The sequence below is a fragment of the Hylobates moloch genome, unplaced genomic scaffold (genome assembly GCF_009828535.3).
Source record: "Hylobates moloch isolate HMO894 unplaced genomic scaffold, HMol_V3 SCAFFOLD_16, whole genome shotgun sequence".
Lineage (NCBI taxonomy): Eukaryota > Metazoa > Chordata > Mammalia > Primates > Hylobatidae > Hylobates > Hylobates moloch.
In genome coordinates, this window is record NW_026652291.1 from 41,205,663 (window position 1) to 41,225,272 (window position 19,610).

Consider the following 19,610-nt stretch of genomic DNA (forward strand, 5'->3'; position numbering starts at 1 on the left):
AGTTACTGTGAATGAGGTCAGAAGGGTGTACCGAGTTCGGTTGACCACGCTGAAGGCATTTGGGGGAGCTTAGTTCTTACTTCATGCGCCGCTCCATGGACATGGCACAAATGTTCCTCCAGCGTCTGTCCAGGCTCCTGGTGGTCTGCTGAATCGAGTCACACTCGGTCTCATTCGCACAGGCATCAGAGTCGTGCAGTAGGACGTCACAGATGTTAAACACGGACTCCACCCCTGCACTGTGTTGTTCAATATCTCGCTGTAGATCCTGTGATTACAAGAGAGTAAGAAACCTCTTGAGATGTTGGTGGCAGCAGGAGGGTCAGCATTAAAGGACCTCCGTTCCTCCCTCCCTTCTCCCAACTCAGGGGATTCTTCTCTGGGTGGATTTCCACCATGGGCTTGGCAGTACACATGGAATCCCTCTCATCTTTGTGCTACCCTTGTGCTGTCAGCACCTGACACAAAGTTTAAACACTGGAAACATCTAGGACTTATGCGCTGAACCACGTGAGGGGTGGCACGGTGGTGGGTGTCCTCTACGCACTGACAGGTGGCGCCATTACCGTTGAGAGCCCATCGCCCCACAGACTTCGGGTATGCATGGGACCTACTCCATATCACCCAACCCCAGAGGGCTCCAGTTTAAACTTAGTTTCAGGGAGGTCTTTAGAAACTGAGTCTCTTCAGCAGGAACTCTCAATCTTTTATCGGCTACCGAACTCTTCAAACACACACCAAATTGTGCATGCAGCAGTGTGGGTGCCACAGCTTCCCCGTGAGCCCATTCAAGGGCTTCATGAGCCCAAGGGAGAAATTCTGGCGGACAGACCTTGCCTCCCCAACTGATAAAGTCCCGCCAAAGCTGTGGTGGCTTGGAGAGAGGTGGGGTCTCTGGAGTCTTTTCCTTTGATGATGATAGTGACGCAGTTCCCCAATTTGGGAAAAATAACATTTATGAAGAAAAAATGCATGGTCATAGGAAAAAACTGGAAAACCTCTTTACGAATAAACGTGGCATTTTTAGTCATCATCAGATAATATTTCTGCTGTACCCCATGGGTGGGCTGCGGGGAGGGAGAGAGATGAGCAACCTGTTTTGCCATTCTGGAAGAGTTAGGCATCCCTGATGTCCAAATTCTGTGACAAGTGACATGAGACCACACCATTAATTTCAATATCCAAATTACATTGTGAGAAAGCAAAGACTATGTTAAATTCTACTTTATTTGATAATATACCAATTTCCAAAATCCACACTACTTTAAGCCACTATTAACTAGACTAAATCCAGTTCCCAGGACTCAACAAATATCAGTTAATAAGAGGACTATATTATAAATGGTAGCTGTCACCATCTACAGAAAGGCAATATAAGCTTCATTCCAGGTTACTTTGATATTTAAATAATTTGAGATTACTACTATATTACTAGATGGGACCACTATTTTCTTATTCTTTTTTTTTTTTTGAGACAAGGGTTTCACTCTGTTACAGTGGTGTGATCTTGGCTCACGGAAACCTCTACCTCCGGGCTCAAGCGCTCCTCCCACATCAGCCTCCCAAGTAGCTGGCCATCATACTCAGCTAATTTTTTGTATTTTTGGTAGAGATGGGGTTTTACCATGTTGTCCAGGCTAGCCTCGAACTTCTGAGCTCAAGCGATCCACCCTCCTCCGGCTCCCAAAGTGCTGGGATTACAGGGGCGAGCCACCACGCCCAGCCCCTATTCTCTTACTTTTCTTCATATAAATGCACAATTCTGATCACTGAGTGTTTAGATTGATATGAGAAAATAAAATGCTAACCCGCCAACTGAATTTTAAATCAGGCAGTTCCTAACACTGATCCCGAGTACAAATGAACGCCACCAGGTTATATTCAGAAGAGATGTGTTTTCCACTTGGCCACCCTGTGTGCACTGTGAAGAAGGTGCAGGGTGATTTCTTTAAAGCTCTGCAGTGTGGGTAGAATGCCTGTTATGCTCGAATAGTGGGAGTCTGCCTGGAGTCAATTTGAGGACTATAAAGTTATTACATCTAAATAAAATTCCAGTTTTAAGAACTCTTACCAGTTCACAGAACTGTCATGGGCCCTTCCAAAATTAGAAGATACATATCCCATTTAAATACTAAAATAATAAATTAGGAACCCTAATACTGGTGTTAAATAAATAGTACTAATCATTTATAACTGAAAAGTGCCCATGACCTCATCTGGCTCCAGGTGGGTAAGGTCTAGTTGAAAAGCAGAGAGAATTTCTAGTTTATGAACAATATGAATGCTCTGTATTTTAATAAACTCTGCAATTATCCTACATTATTTATTCAGCTTACATTGAATCAAATGGCTAAAGAAAACTGATTAATATTTAGGGTAAATGGCTGTAAGAAATGAACTCTACAGGCTGGGAGCGGTGGCTCACGCTTGTAATCCCAGCACTTTGGGAGGCCGAGGCGGGCGGATCACGAGGTCAGGAGATCGAGACCACGGTGAAACCCTGTCTCTACTAAAAATACAAAAAATTAGCCAGGCGTAGTGGCGGACGCCTGTAGTCCCAGCTACTCGGAGAGGCTGAGGCAGAAGAATGGCGTGAACCCGGGAGGCGGAGCTTGCAGTGAGCCGAGATCGCGCCACTCCACTCCAGCCTGGGTGACAGAGCGAGACTCCGTCTCAAAAAAAAAAAAAGAAATGAACTCTACAATAATTTATAAAAGACCATCAACATCTTGGTTAAAAAAAAAAAAGCCCAAACATTTTCAAAACTTTTCAAAAAACATTTTCAAAAAATTTTTAAAAACCATGTAAAACACCACACAATGCCTACTAGTTACCTTGTACAAAAAAAAAAAAAAAGTGATAGACTACATTTTAAAATGCAGACCATTTAAGTGCTAGACAAGAACATTTTGCAAGCTGAAATAAACCTACCACTAGTAACCACGGAGACATAAGTCTGCACAAGAATCAGGTTTTAGAAACTGTCCAAACCTAGAGAAAAAGTGAATTTAAGAAACAACATAAAACAATGAGAAAGACTTTTGCCAACAGTTCTAACAGGCTCCTGTTCATTTCGTTTTTCTGCTCCTGGGCAGGTGACACAGAACCCTGAGGTTGGGGAGGAACTTGGGGGTCGGGGGGTACAGAGCAAGAGGAGATGGGGAGACATGAAACTGGAGAAGAGAATGCAGCCAGAAGAATGAGAATAAAAAGGAACCAAAAACAGAAGGTAAGGGTGGATGAGAAGAAAAACAGGCTGAAAAGACAGAAAATCATATAGGGTGAAACCCCCAGTGCCAGCTCCTGAATGTCTCTGTGGGAGGGGCTTGGGTAGCAAGTGGGACAGGATGGTACTGGGATGGTTCAGGGGGTTTGAGGTGAAGCTCAACTGGCCCACGGTGGGGGCTATTAATTAGCCAATGGAAGGATAACTAACAACAACTCCAAGCCACCATCTGGCACCCCACAGAGAAACAAGAAACCAACCAATGAACAAACTAGGACAGGGATCTTAAAGATTCAACGAAAGTGGCTCGTGATTTAAGTGTCACAAAATTGCCACTACTTCCTGTGCATTTTAAAGATGATATATTCCATAGGAATAACCCCCATTACCTTATACTTAAAGGTGTTCTACGTAAGAAAGGTGAAACAGAAAGGACTCCTATAGGGTCTGACCCCTCCCCAACCAGGTACATTACAGTGAGGATCCAGGGACATCATGGCTCTTAGCTACTTTTGGGGGCTGAGGGCTTTTGCAGAAGGCAATACTAGGTGACGCCATGTTTTTAGGTCTTATTTTTGGAAGCAATTATTATATTTAGTTTGAAAAGTAAACATAGGTAAGGTGGTTGTTTTTTTAACCCAGACCAAAAATGGTCACTAGGCAAGGTTTTAAAAAGTGGCCCATACATAATTCTTTTGTGTGACACATTTGTTTCCAGTGTTTTGGATGGGGTACTTAAGGTCTGAGTTTGGTATAATATAAACACAGTGTAACTTATTCTTTTTAACAAAAATACTAAAAGTATCCTGAGATCATCTGTGGTAGGCAGAATAATGACAATGACACCCCTGTCAACCCCCCAACAAAGACATCCAGATCCTAATCCTGGAACCTGTGAATATGTTAGATTACATGGCAAAGGAGAATTACGGTTGCTAATCAGCTGACCTTGAAATAGGGAGATTATCCTGGATTATCAGGGTGGGCCCACCGTAATCCTAAGCGTCCTTAACAGCAGAAGAGGAGTCAGCTAGAGGGAGATGTGACTAGGAAGACAGACACAGAGAGATGCAATGTTGACGGTGTTGAAGGCAGAAGAAGGCGCATGTGAGCCAAGTGATGTGGGTGGCCTCTAAAAGCCAGAAAAAGCAAAAAATTGGATTCTCCCCAGAGCTTCCAGAAAGGAGCGTAGTCCTGATGACACCCTAATCTTAGCCCAGTGAGATCCACTTCAGATCTCTAACCTCCAGAAATATAATAAATTTTCGTTTTTAAGCTGCCAAATCTGTAATTTGTTACAGCAGTAGTAGAAAACTAACACAGCATTTAACTTCTTTACAATAATGGTAGTCCTGAACACCAATTCCATTAATTTTTTTTTTTAAGTAACCAAGGGATAGAAATGTCACTAAGGTGATGCTGAATTCTATAAAGACAGAATTTTCAAATCAACTAGATTGAAACTATGTGCCATTGTAGGATGGGAAAAAATGAGGCTAAGAGAATAGCAGTGGCTCCAAATTGTATGCTTTTGGGAACAAATTCTGCAATTTAATGTTCTGTCACATGTCGGATTTATAAAAAATTAACACACAATCAACAGCCCTTGCAAAATTTAGCCAGCCATTCTTTAAGAGGAAAGATATTGACAGCTTCCACATAATCTACCTGAAAAAACTCACCACTCAGGGTAAATTGTTATTTGCAAGGCCTTGCCTTTTCAGTCTGTTCAAAGACATTCATCCTAGTGGATCACACTTGTAAGTAAAACTGATGTGTTCAGTAGCTGTGACTCCAATGAGAGAGGCATTAAAATCTCTGTAATGTCCATTAAAATTCCATAATACTTATATCAATATTCTTTTCTGCACAAAGCAAAGACAGAGTCTAGATGACCTCAATGAAAAAGACATGCTTAAAGTTCCAAGGCTAAGTGGAAAAACCTGTATTTTTAATTTGTAGCATTACTAAATCATACCACTTTGAAAGCTAGATAACAGGTATCTTTTAAACAGTAATTGTAATAGCACTTAGAAGTCAAGAGCAGGGAGGGCCAGGCATGGCGGCGCCTGCCTGCAGTGCCATCTACTCAGGAGGCTGGGGTGGGAGGATCACTTGAGCCCAGAAGTTAAAGACCAGCCTGGGCAATATAGTGAGACTCCATCTCTTAAAAAAATGTCAACAGTAGCATCAAATATTGAATCTGGTGAAAAAGGTTCACCCCCAATCTGGTCTCTAAGCACCTGTGGTATGTGGTGGAGGCTTAACGTGAAGAAAACAGATTCAAGTCTGAGAATCATACTGCTTCTATGGTCGAAACAGAATCTGCCCACAGGTCTAAGAAAAACAGGTGAACAAAAGCTAAAGAAAGAATAAGATAAACTTAGCTATTTAAAAAAAAAAGTAAAGACAAATCCAGGCATTACTAGTGAGAATGAGCATGTGGCCATGAGACCAGGGAAGGCAGGAAAGTGGATTCGATAAACCAGTGACATCAAAGAGCACCTGCCAGCTGGGTACAATGAGAAACACTGGCAGAACTCGGCAGCTTTCAAACTGCCCAATTTCCAGGGTTGGCTCAGAGCATGCATATCCGATAACAAAAATGCACAGAGCACTGCAGCTCTTAAGAGGCTCCCTAAACTATTGGTCCAAGCATGTTCCTTATCACACCTTTTCTTGTTTTAATTTTTTAAAAAAGCTGTACCAGACACACAGAATATATAATCCCATAAAAACCTTCCTTGGTTAGAAAAGTTGCTTTTCTTTCAATTCATTGCCTTTCAAAACTATATTAAAACACAACAAAGATCAGTTAAAAAAGGATATAATTAAAAAAATCTTATTAACCACCAAGATTAAGGTTTGCATCTCAAACATTCACACAGTTTCACAAAAAGCTACATGAATGTGGGAGGACGCACTCAAGAGACGGATATAAGAACATGGAAAGGTGGTCAGTTTTCTCTGGAAAAAGCAAACCAATGTTATGAAATGTGAGCACGTGAAAACACACAGATACACGGGGAAGGCCTGAGTCAGTGCACATCGCGGACATCCGTACTCTTTCAAGAGCTCATTTCTGATTATCCCACCTGCTGCTCAGCGAGCCTCTTCTGGATCTCTTGATCATCGCAGACATCATAAACAACAGGTTTGGAAAGCTCAGACTCAATTCGAGCCAACCAGGTGCGAAGGTTGCTCATGTTTTTGTCCAACTGCTGAATAAAAGCAAAGGTCTCCTTCAGCTTCTTCACCCTACACATATTTGCAGAAAAAACAAAACAAACAAAAAAAACCAGTGATGGAAAAAAAAAGCCCAATACTTAGTGGTGGAAAAATGTGCCAATAAGAGCATTGCAGGGTAAAAAACAATCTATTTTGCTTTGATTTTATATCAGAACAACTCTCATGTCACCAGATACGAGTTCTCAGAGAATACGTGAAGCTTTGCAAGGCTGTTGCCTCTGTTGATTTTCGAAAGGACTGAGAGTTAATCCACCCATGCAAATGGAAGTCCTATCATTCCCAGAGTGAGAGCCCCGGAGACCCGGTTCATCTTCCTGGGGCTCCAGAGGTGAGAAGATATGCCGCTTTTTCCTAAGTGAAAATAACCACTCCTGACTTCTGCCCAGTTTCTGACGTGGGTATGCCTGAGATTGCAGCAGCCGGCGATCTACCCTGGGAGATTAAAGATGTTACACGCCTGGTTCACTTGGTGGTATTTGGTCCACAAGGCCTCTCATGGGACCCTCCTGAGTAAGCAGAGAACATATGCCAAGCCCTACCGCTTCAGTATGAGGGGTTCACCCAGCCGTATACATTGAACCAGCCCATGTGGGTAGATTACGGGGCATCTCTGTCCGTCTAAAAGGGAAGGGGCAAAGGAAATCTGCATTTAGCGCAGTTCTAAATGTGATCTCCCTCGCCAGTCTGCCTCAGCTCCCATCCGGCCCAACTCGGCGTGGAGCAGATTTGAAAGCACACGCATGGCATGAGTACAACTTGGCGTGCACGTCCACATGCTGTCAAGGGACGTGATGTAGCTGTTGAGGGAAAACAATCTTTTTCTGACATATATACTAAAATAAAATGCTCCAATAAACCGCTTTCCTTAAAGTCCTAAAGCAGAGCAAGGACAGCCAGGATCTGTCCTGGCGTTCTGTGGGATTTGTAGTTAATTTCAGACACTTAAAAGTAATGGCTCCAATGGAAAGTTCCCACTTATCAATACTTAGGTTGGGAGATGCTGTCAGAACTGCGCCCCATAGCTGGGAGCACTAGAAAGATAAATGGGGGCACTGACCCTAATGCTCAGGAAACATTGCGCTCCATGCCACCATCACCTCTTACTTGACCGAACAACCTCCTCTCAGCCCCCTAGACTTCCTGCCCACTTTTGGTTCTGTAGCCAAAGTGCAAGTAAGTTCTAGAAGGCAAGTCTGATCCATGCTCAAAGCCTTCAATAGTCCCTGCCCTACCCTGAGAAACTGGTTCAGCCCCTTGATCTCTGTACCTCAAGCATTCAGGGGCCACTCTGCCTCTAACCTTGCACTCTCTCAGACACTGTGCACCCACCAGGACAGGGAGCTCCATGGCCAGGCTGCAGCCAGCCAGTTTCTGCCGCACACACAGCACCTCCCACAAGGCCTGGTGGGCAGGAAGCTCTCCACAAATGCTTGGTGAATGGACAAATACAGACAGGCACTTCCACTAGAAGTTATGATTAAAGTGGACCATGGAGTAGTCATGTAAGTGTGGATTTAAAAAAAAATTTTGTATCTTACAACTGACCAAGTCAATCCAAGGGACTGACTTCTAGTTCCATTACCAGCTACTTTTAAGATTTAGTGAAAGTCCTTTCACCTCAGCCCCCTTATTTCAAGTACACCCGCAAAGCCACTTAAGCTTCAGGGAGGTGGTAGCATTGGGTGAGGTGAAGGCCAGAACTCCGGAGGCAAGCAGACCTGGGCCCAAGTTCCATTCTCCCATCTAAGAGCTCTGCACCCTGCAATGTACCTAACCGCTGACCCTCAGTTTCCTCATGATCTGTAAAAGTATCCACCTTGCAGGTGGTGGTGAGATTGAAATAAGAGGCTGCATGTAAAGTCATCTGCACAGAGTGAATGCTGGACCACATGATGCTACAATCACGCTTTATTTACAAGGCACTGGACCTCACAAAGTTCTTTCATCAGTGTTTTATTCTCAAGGGCAAGCTTGGAAGAAGGACGTGTGGTCTGTGGAAAAACACAGACCCTGTGGTCAGGGCCTGGGTTTGTGTCCTGGCCATGTTTAATGCCAACTATAAAATGGTGTTAACAGTACTACCTTCCTTCACTGGGTAGCTGGGGGGACTGAATGAGATATAACATGTGAAAGGCAGAATGCCTCGGAGATAAATGCGCAGCAACTTAACAGTTGTGATAAGTTTCAAGGAGCCATGTTTTCCAAATTACATTCTTACTGCAAACACCACAAGGATACGTTTCCTTCAAAGCCACAGATGATTTATTTAAAAGGAAGTAACAGAATCCAGGACCAGGCCTGGATACAGCTGTAACCTAGATCCCGCCTTCATACCTATGGCTTCAGAGGTACACCCTCCTCACCCCAGTATCTCGCCACCTTGATTGCCCTGGTTCCAGAAAGAACACTCCAGACAACTATCAGGGTAGCTGAGAACCCCTGGCACCGTGGGACAAGGAGTCCTCCAGGCAGTTCCTGAGGGACTGCTCTCCTGGAAGGCTCTCCTGGAGAAGAAGCCCAGCCACGAAAGCTTCCCGGGGGTGGGGGAAGGGCTCAGGCTCGTGACCTCTGCACAGCTCTCCTGCCCTCCCCACTTCTCCCTCTTCCCAGAATGAAATCTCCCACGGCCTTCTAGCCCCTGACCCTATTCCACCCTAAGAATCCCAGCCTCTTTCTTATTTTGAAAAGAAGAGGGCTAGAATCCAAGTATTTATTTATATATTTTTTTCTTTTTCCTTGTTTCCTCTCTTCTAACTTAAAGCAATTAACACACCGGAAGAATCCAAGTGTTTAAATGAAGGGAGTTAACTAGCAACACAATAGCCTGGGTACAGACCCACAGGGCTGTGGTGATCTTGAACTGTTAACCCTGGGGGTTAGGTGTGCAACACGCAGAGGGGGTATGGAGAAGATGGGGGAGGAATTTGCTTGGTTTCCCCAGGACTGTGGTATCCAAAATGGGGTGCTCAGGACAAACCAATGGGGTGTAGGAATAAAATATGAGACTGTCTACTGTCATCCCATTCTTTTAAAATTTCTACAATGTGTATGCTTTAAAATTATAAACTTTATTATTAAAATGAAACATCTATATCCCACGCTGATGGCCACATGTGCTAGACCTGTTGTGCTTCATGTTAGCAACTCATTTACTTCTTTTTTTTTTTTTTTTTTTTTTTTGAGACAGAGTCTCTATCGCCTACGCTGGAGTGCAGTGGTGCGATGTGGGCTCACTGCAACCTCCGCCTCCCAGGTTCAGGTGATTCTCCTGCCTTAGACTCCTGAGTAGCTGGGATTACAGGCACCTGCCACCATGCTCAGCTAATTTTTGTATTTTTACTAGAGACAGGGTTTCCCCATGTTGGCCAGGCTGGTCTCGAACTCCTGACCTCAAGTGATCCACCTGCCTCAGCCTCCCAAAGCACTAGGATTATAGGCATCATTTCCTCTTCATAACAATGCTAGGAGATAGGTAGTATTATTATCCCTACATGACAGATGAGGAAACCGAGGCACAGAGAGTAAAGAGCTCTCCCAAGTCACATGGTCAATAGCAGAAGCAGGATTCTAACCTGGGTAGTCTGGTCTGGAGCTGCTGTTCTTAAGCACTACCCATCCTCTCACATAATTCCACACACACTAACACGCACATACTGGAGATACAGGATCGTTTTGCTGCAGTCAGAGAACATGACCAGAAGTCTGGACTCACAGCTCAGGATACACTGAGGGGTAGGAGCTGGTATAGTAGATGCTACAACCTGGGGCTCTTAGCAGGTGCCTGGGGAGGAGGCTGGAAGGCTCAATACATGCTGCCCACATTTCTCCTCCCTGATTTTCTTTCAGTAAACACTTAACCATTTGCCTTGTCTTGGATCCTGCACAGACCCTGAGGATTCAGAGATAGCTGGAAGATAGGACTTCTTCCCAGAGAGGTCATCACCTAATTTAGATGTAATGTTGACACTGTAATACAACATAGGAGTTGCTCAATAAATAGCTGCTGAAGGAGTAAATGATGTTCACTCATACTTTCCAATTTGTCTGATTTGTCTTGTTCATAAAAGAGGTGGCCACGTTAGATTTTTAAAGAAAAGAGGTAAAAACCAGAGCATATCAGAGCCCTTTTGCCACAAAGCAATGTGCTGCCAGCCTAGGAGCCACTTGTGCTCCTCAGCCCTGGTTTCACACACGGCCAATGAAGTGGTGACACTCACATCACAGGCATACTTAGTGCAAGTTAAAGAGGAGGGGAAGGTGGGAGAGAAGGAAAAGAAGGTCACCAAGTGGCAAAGCACTCATCCAGCCAGGATTTAGCTGGTATATCCCAAACTCCATCCAGAGGCCTAATACCCCCAAATGCCTGGGAATCTAAATGTTGTTCCTCTGATCATCAGGTAACAACTAACCCTGGGACTCATCAGGTGCACTGCTGAGCATGTATTGTTCTGTTCTGTACAGACACTGTAATCTAATTATCACCTGTCCCAGGTCAGGAAGTATTTGTCTTTTGCCAACCAGGCAACTGACCTCCACATGTTGGGCCTTGTTAATACTGCTTTTGAAAAATTTAAAATCTCAAGTTAATATCTGGAAATAAGAAAACCTATTCAGAAACCAGACTGCTGGCACACAGAAGCAACCACAACACTGCCTGATATCAACCACCTGAGCGGTTTGCTGCTGTGGCCACCATCTCTGCACTTGCCCAGGTTTTGACCCAGGTGCTCTTAACATTTCTCACATAGACATTTCAACAAATAACCTTTCTCCAGGAAAAAGCAGCATGATTTCCTGAATTAAATCCCAGTTATGAGAATCAGAAAAACAAAGTTTTTAGGTACAAAAGCGAAGTTTTCCACCTGCATAGGCTCTTTATTGGGAGACGTGAACAAAAGCAAAATGTTTTCTAAGAAACCAAACAAAAGAATTATGCCTAAGAGCCGCTTTAAATTAGAAGAGTTCTTTTGAAGTGATTATGGGTAAAAATGCAGAAAACAATCAAGGCAAATAAAGTTTTCCTTTTAACTAGCAATGGATGAGAATATAACATTGATGAACACTGCTCTCCTTCCAAACAAACAAAATCAAGCCAGGTTAGCATCATTCTATATACCAAGCCTAAGCCTTAACAATGTATGATGAAGGCTTTACATGTCAAATTTATACATATGGAATAATTTACCATTTAGTCCTATCCTCTATGTGCTCAGGAGTCTACAGTTAAATTATAAAAGCCCTAAATCAGCCTAAGTGAACAAAAAAATTCCTATGCCTAATTTAAAAAATACTAAGGAAAACTGAGATGGTTCAAGTATCTGAATTTGTACTGAAATAAACAAATAGTCAAACCTGTGGGCAGCTGTCAGTTGCAAAAAACACCGTACAAATCCTGTACAATTGTACCTTTTCACGTGACTAAACATCCTTATGGCAAAATAATGCATTATTCAAGATCCTGAAGCCCTGATTTAGGGGCAGAGGCATTACAATACACGTCTGAGCTCATTGCCTCTTTAAAGCATTTTTGTCACCGGAGGACTTCCATTTTCCACACGGCATAATCACTCCTCTGCCCTGCTTGTCAGAGGCAGACTGCAGACACCACACGCATGCTGACGCTGGGAAAGAACCCATCCCCCGATGGCTGAGCACAAACACTCCGCAGCCACCATCTCATCGGTGATTTCTATTGTAACCAAAGCGACACAGCCAGAGAGCAAGACACAAGGGACAGCAGCTGGCGCCTCGGCCCAATGCAGAGCTGATGACGAAAATGGCACTTACTGTTGATGAGAAAAAATCATTCCTTATGTTTAAGCGAAAGCTCCAAGTTCCCGGCTGCACCTCCACCTCCCAGGGCCGAGGCAGCCCCTCCCCCTGCCCGGCGTGCCCTCTTCACTGGTTCAGCATCTTGCACAGAGGCGGACGCAGCCCTCTCCAAGGCTCCTTGTGAGCACGGCTGGCTGGCTCGCAGGCACAGGGCAATGCCAGCGGGAACGAAGACACCTTCTCCCCTGCTAACTGCAATTTTTAATCTCAGTTTTCCCCCTTCCAATAAACAAATATCTCCAGCTTTTTCCTCACACACACAGTCTTTGTTCTGACGCTACAGGATTGCAACGCTGGGAGAAGAAAGTCACACTGTTATCTTGGCTATGGGTTATTTATGAAGTGCTATAAACAGAGAGAAGAAACATTTAATTTGGGGCATGCAAAAGAGGATTTCTGTCCTCCTCAAATTAAATTTCTCTGTTTCAGGTTTAAAAGAAACAGCAAAATCTGAAGCTCCTGAGTCCAATAGGAATGCCTTCCTCTTGTTCTCTTAAAGAAGAAATTTCCCTGTGGGGGTTTTCTGCTCTACCCTTTTGGTCCTGAACATCCTGGTTTAGGAGGGTCAGAGAGTTCATTTAGTTTATCTGCTTTGTACAAAAAAATTCTATTTTGCAGTATAAAGGGAATTTATTGCAGAGGAAGAAATTCTGTAATTTTCCTTGCTAGCCCCTCCCAGGGTTTACCATAATGTGTCAGAAAATTCCTCCTTATTCATAGCCTCAGTTTCTCCGGACAATCCTGAGTGGCAGTGCTTGGTTTGTGTCTAGTCTACCTTAGACTCATTCCCAGCCTTATTCTGAGACTCGATATCATTTTTCAGGAGTCCCTAAAGACCAACATTTGTCATTATTATATCCCCACCTTGAAACATAGCAAACACGTGCTACACCAGTGGAATCAGAAGTGCAGATCTGGCAACAGTTCTCCCAAAATGCTGCATCTAACTCAGGCCCACGTGGGTGGCTGTTCCTGCAACCTGCTGAACATGAACCTCTGAGGCTCAGTACACTGGACCTGCCTGATGCTGGCCATCAGGCCACTTGCTCATTATCCTAGTGATGGCTACTCTTCTTCCTTTGGGAAGCTCCTCAACCCTCAGGAAGGCATTTCTGCAGGGTCTGGGAACAGCGGCCACCCATTCTAGAGGCAGAAGGATCAGGCTGATGGGAAGGAAAATAGAAGTGAGGAGCCTCACATCTGGCTTTCCCTGTGCTAAAATAATCCCTAAATCTTTCCAGTCCCACTGGATCAGGCAACCTGCTAAGACCAACGCAAGTCAACTTCGTGACTAGTAGCATTGTTTGGTCTTCCAGAAAACCTTGAGAAAATACAGATAAAAGGAGAGCAATGAAAAGCTTTATCAGTTTAAAAAGGCACACGTATTCCTGCCCATTCTGCAAGGCATGGAAAACAATCTTAACACACAATTGCCATGGTCATAACTTCTGAGTTTAATGATAACATTTTAATTGCCACTATTATAAAGTAGGCGAGCTTTTCAGGTTGGTAGGCAAAATTTAGAAGTTATGCTTGATTTAAAAAGTTCCTTCCGGCCGGGTGCGGTGGCTCACGCTTGTAATCCCAGCACTTTGGGAGGCCGAGGCGGGAGGATCACGAGGTCAGGAGATCAAGACCACGGTGAAACCCCGTCTCTACTAAAAAATACAAAAAATTTGCCGGGAGTGGTGGCGGGCGCCTGTAGTCCCAGCTACTGCGAGGCTGAGGCAGGAGAATGGCGTGAACCCAGGAGGCAGAGCTTGCGGTGAGCCGAGATTGCGCCACTGCACTCCAGCCTGGGCGACAGAGCGAGACTCCGTCTCAAAAAAAAAAAAAAAAAAAAAAAAAAAAGTTCCTTCTGATGGATCTGATATTTCTGATAGTGAGAGCAATTCAGTGTAAACAGGAAGGAGCTGATCTTCAAGGTCATATGGTACTAGGAAAGTCCCTCCCTGTCAGTGGCTTAATAAGGATGACAGGCCTTGCTAGTGGTGCTACCATCAGAGAGAAATTCAGGAGAGAGAACATAAAATTGATGACATTTGTTCATGACATGTTATAACATGACATCTTCCATAATGAACATTTAGAAAGTACAGATAAGCAAAAAGAAAATTAAAATCATTTTCATTGAAATGATTCCAACCAAGAGAAAAACCAATGTCAACTTTCTGGGAGGGTATGCCTTTCCACCTCACTGTCCAACCTGTATCAGGCACTGAACGCTTTCATCAGATTATTCACACATGCTGCTAGAAAGAGTCTTTAAAAAGAGTTCCTCACCCTGATCCCAAGTCTCTAAAAGAATTCACCAAGATGTGCAACCTGCCAAAGGGACTCACTGAAGACACAGCCCCACCTGTGTCTATAGAGCTCTGGCTCATAGGACAAGCAGGGTTCTCATTAAGGAAATGGGGAGGGAGTTCTGCGAAACAAAAGTAGATGAATTTTTAAGGAGTTCAACTATTGGGTTTTTAAAAATAAGGGGAGGCATAGGTGAGATCAGGTGGCAGGTCGACTCCTTCTCTGGCATCAGTCCCATTGAGGGGATGAGATCCAAGGGCCGTCTTTTCAGAGCTTCGGCCTGTGCTGGCTGTGAAGGTTAACCCTGCATCTTTTTGTCTATCACCCAACAATTTGTACCCCAACTGTTCTCAGGTAATCCAGATTCCTCCAAAATAGAGGAACACACATACTGGCAGTTCTGAAGGACACCTTCTGTAATTTAGTTGTCTGTCTTGCATTCAGAAGTTTTGCTGAGTGACTTTTCAAAGATGTTATCAAAGGCTGGGTGCAGGTGGCTCATGCCTGTAATTCCAGCACTTTGGGAGGCAGAGGTGGGAGGACAACTTGAGCCCGGGAGCTCAAGACCAGCTTGGGCAATATGGTGAAACCCCATCTCTACAAAAAACAAACAACAAAAACAAAAAACTATCTGGGCATGGTGGTGCGTGCTTGTAGTCCCAGCTACCTGGGAGGTTGAGGTAGGAGAATTGTTTGAGCCTGAAAGGTAGAGGCTGCAGTGAGCTGTGACTGTGCCACTGTATTCCAGCCTGGGCCATACAGCCAGACCTTGTCTCAAAAAAAAAAAAAAAAAAAAAAGAGGAGGGAGAGGGGCTAACAGACACAGATAAAAAAAAGTTTAACTCTTCCTTTAATCTGACAAATGAACGTAGTAGCATATAATATTTCTTGTCATCAAATCAACTTGGGTTCTACGTAATTACAATCACCAAACATATATATAGTGCTTTAAATGACCTCTGTTGATGAAATTACCTGCATGTTTCATAAGAGGTAGATGTCACCATTGTAAGAAGCTGCCTAAGGGCCCATGAGGACTTTTAAAAGCTCCCAGAGCAACTCTGAGGGACAGCCAATCACAGGCCTCTTTATACCCACACCAGGGCCCAAGTAATCTTATGTGCACATTCCTGTCCCGGGCAGAATTCCCATTGTCCTTGGCTAAATTATTTACCTTCTCTGAGCTGCAGTTTCCCTCTCCGTAAAATGAAGAATCACACTGACTTTGCAGTGTTGTTTTAAGAATTAAAATGAAATAATCTATGTGAGGAGCCTGACACTTAAAAAATAAGCAATGTTGGTTTCCCCTCCTATCTATCCAACAATGGAGGCTACCACCTGAAATGATCAGAAATCTAATGTGGTTTTTAAGGAAGCCTATCCTAAATCCCATTTTTTCCCCCAGTGAATTAAAACTGATTTATTGAGGCCTTGGACTTCTGAAAACCATTCTAAACCTTGAAGTTAGTTTTGTAGTTAAGATCTTGCAGTAACAAGGCTGGGTACCTATGTAGGATCACCTTCCAATCTTTTTTTTTTCTTTGAGATGGAGTTCGCTCTGTCACCCAGGCTGGAGAGCAGTGGTGTGATCAAGGCTCATTGCAACCTCCACCTCCCAGGTTCAAGTCATTCTCCTGCCTCAGCCTCCTGAGTAGCTGGGACTACAGGTGCGCACCACCATGCCCAGCTAATTTTTGTATTTTTGGTAGAGATGGGGTTTCACCCTGTTCGCCAGGCTGGTCTCCAATTCCTGACTGCAGGTGATCCACTGGCTTTGGCCTCCCAAAGTGCTGGGATTACAGGCGTGAGCCACTATGCCTGGCCGATCTTATTTTTAACAAGAGATGCTGTTCCCTGCTACAGGGCCAAAGCAGAAAACCGTGGGCAGGATGGAAGAGGCTACATGGTGTCCTGGATCCTGTGGGCAAATGAAGCCATCAGGGCATCCTGCAGAACAGGTTCTTGTCGCCACTGTTCAAATGTAAAGTTTGCAGCCTGTGCTTCCGACCCTTCCTTTCCTTTGTACAAGGCCCAGGGTGAAGTCAGCATCAGGGATCTATGTAAGGCTGATTCTATGTAAGGCTGATTATGACAGGTCCAAGTTTGCTGCCTCAACCCACAGATTCACCTGAACAATAAACTCAGCTAAGAGCTTCTTAGATTCTAGCTGTCTGTCTCAGCCTGGCCCTTGCTTTAAAATAAGAAAAATGATTCCCTCCCAAATTCCTCAGTGCTGAAGGCATTAGCACTCAGCATGTACTGCTCATTTCAGTGTTTCAAATGAGAGGGTCTGGGCTGTCAGGGAGGTGACACTGCCTGAGTTGAAATCCTGGTTACATCACATGCTGGCTATGTAACTATGGGTAAGTTGCTTAGCTTCAGCCCTCAGTTTCCTTCTTGGTGTGTAAAATGGGACAATGGTATCTACTTTTCAGAATCACAGTGAAGTTTAAGTGAAATCATACACAAAAGGCATACTGTTAAGAATATACGCAGCTGACAATATATTTGTTATTATTTCAACTCCTTTTCCCCCAGCTGTTCTTTCCAAAAAGATCAATAAAATTTTACCCACTGTTTTATCTCTTTCCCACCAAAAGGTTGGCTGAAGACAGGCAAAGAGTGAGCGAGGAAAGCAAACAGCCTGTTAAACTCCAAAGTGATACAAGCAGAGCATGAATGATTAAAAATGGACTATCACTCTAACCTTCAGGAAACATTAGCTAGATCTGGATGCTGTATGATCCATGAATGGGTGTGATGCCATCATACCCTCGACTAGTGCCAAGGGCCCGAAAAGACTTAGGCTATAAAGGCGACCACAAAGACACAATTTATCCCACAGAAATTATCTTACTCTTGACGAATGCACTGAAACATTTATTCATTTCAACAAACATCTGACGTGCTATTCTAAGCTCTGAGAATTAGGTAGTCCTGTGACCTCTCATCACTAGATGTAACCGACAGAATCATCTTCCACTCAATAAACACGCGACTTAAGAGTCTTCTCATGGAAAAGTAACAAAAACAACCACTCCATAAATGCTGGCTCATATGTGCTGTGCTGGCCCTATACCAAAGGCATGACACATATCCTCACAGCAGACAGCACCAGCGGCCTCTGATACAAGCCAAATAGTCCCATTTTACAGATTTAGAAACTGAGGCCTAGAAAGGTTAAATCACATACTCAAGTTTCCACAGTGAATAAGTGGGAAAGTCAGGAATGGTTCAAAACTTGTGCTCTTAATCCTTACTTAGGTCTCCACCATGCATTTCTGTAGGTTTGCTTTTTTTCCCCCAATTGGCTGTGGAGAGAAGTTGAATTTGGGCCAGTCTATGTTGCCAGGCAAATCCCCCTAATATTTGTCTTCAGCAAACCCTCCACTGACTGCTAAGGAACCAGGCATGATTCAGATATTTTTTCAGAAGGCCAAGTATTTAGCTGAGATTTAAAGTCTTCTAAGATCTCGCCCCAGCCCATCTTTCTAGCTCATCTCCTATGCTTGGGGCCAATGGGGCTTTTCATCACTTCCTGAACGGCTTTGATGCTGCTCTATTCTGTACCTGTTTGCTCTCAATGTATATGTTTCTGTCTCTGCCACCAGTAACTGCAATCCCTCATTCAGGACCATCTGGGAACACAGCCCCTCTGTAAGGCTCTTCCTAATCCCAGGAAGATGGGATCTGAGCTCTCAAACCACTTGGTTTTACAGCTGCTCAGATACCTACTCCCATTAATGTAACTGACTCAACTTACTTCCTGCCTGTAATTCTCATAGCATTTAGCCCGGTGCCTCTGTTGATTGACTCAGGTTCACTTGTGGTTTCCAGTAAACAATGAGGTAAAGAAGATGCCAAATTATTAAGAGTATCTTACTTTTATCACCCCTCAATTCTTTTTTCACCTTATAGGTTCTCCTGTATATTCCAAATTCTATGTGTTGTTCAAAACATCTGAGCACACTGCTATGGAAAGGACCCGTGTGGCCAGTGGAAGCACAGCTGCACAAGTGGTCCCAAGGCCAAGTGACTGTTCTCTGTATGCCAGGTGGCCACTGAATAAACATCCACTTGGGGTTTGTCTTTAGAGAGGGAATTTGAAGACATTTAAAAACTTTGGGCATCATCATCATTTTGGGAGGAGAGGTAAAATTATCAGCGCTATTTCTGATAAGATTGCACTGGTCAATATAGCTTTGATTTGTGGTCCTTTGATTTAGGACTTGGCTGTGCCCAAATCCACATCCTAGGACAAGACACCCATGGGAGACCTGGCACTCTGAGCCTACACACTTAAGAGTAGACTCCTGCCCCTGCCTTGAGTGCGGGTAGTGGGGCAGTCATGGACCTCCATGAAACCAGGCCTGTGCCCTCGCCTGATCTGCCATACTGAGGCAGGAGCAACAGGCATGGCTGCACTGTGGGGACACACGAATGCTAACACAGAGTTAGAATTTCTAAACAATACCCCCTCCCAAGGATCCCTTTCCAAATAAGTTTCCAACTCTCATTTAAAACTACTCTAATTCATGTGAAGTTGTAAGCTAAAGAAAAAACATTAAGGTGGGATATACTAGCATATAATTTTTTTATAACATTGAAAGAATTTCCACTCATTTTTATCAAACTTCGCCTTAATCTGTAAACTTATAAAATTGCTGGATCATCTTAGAGGAAGACTGGGCTCAGGTTACTAGATCTGTAAAGTAATTACTGTTCCTGGAGAGTAAGAATCATTTTTAGCCCACTTCTTACCTTGATCCGATGACATCAAAAAGATGCTGCCAACGATCGTTAATTTTGTTGAGCTTGTCATCAATCTCAGCTGCTCTCGATTTGTTGCTGGCCTTGATCAGCTGGTCACCCATTTGCTTTAACTGTAACTTGTTTTCACTAAACAAGTTTATTTCTTCCATGCAGTCCTGGCAAAGGCACCAAAACATAAAGCCTGGATAATTACCCCAAACTCATTTCTTCTCCAGCCACAAACATA

General features: G+C 43.9%; 1 protein-coding gene across 8 annotated transcripts in view; it reads right to left on the minus strand.

Annotated features, from left to right (window-relative positions):
• The window catches only part of SYNE2 (spectrin repeat containing nuclear envelope protein 2), a 379,604-nt gene that overhangs the window by 17,667 nt on the left and 342,327 nt on the right, over nt 1-19,610 (minus strand). For 6 of the 8 annotated variants that reach the window (XM_032134991.2, XM_032134990.2, XM_032134988.2 and 3 more), the window contains 3 exons: nt 19,373-19,539; nt 6,322-6,484; nt 81-268 (listed from right to left, as the gene is read on the minus strand). In XM_032134991.2, the coding sequence (XP_031990882.1) occupies nt 81-268; nt 6,322-6,484; nt 19,373-19,539 (518 nt within the window). Of the gene's footprint in view, nt 1-80; nt 269-2,931; nt 2,979-6,321; nt 6,485-12,262; nt 12,534-19,372; nt 19,540-19,610 lie in introns of those variants that run through there. The other 2 variants (XM_032134994.2, XM_032134996.2) reach the window with 2 other exon arrangements.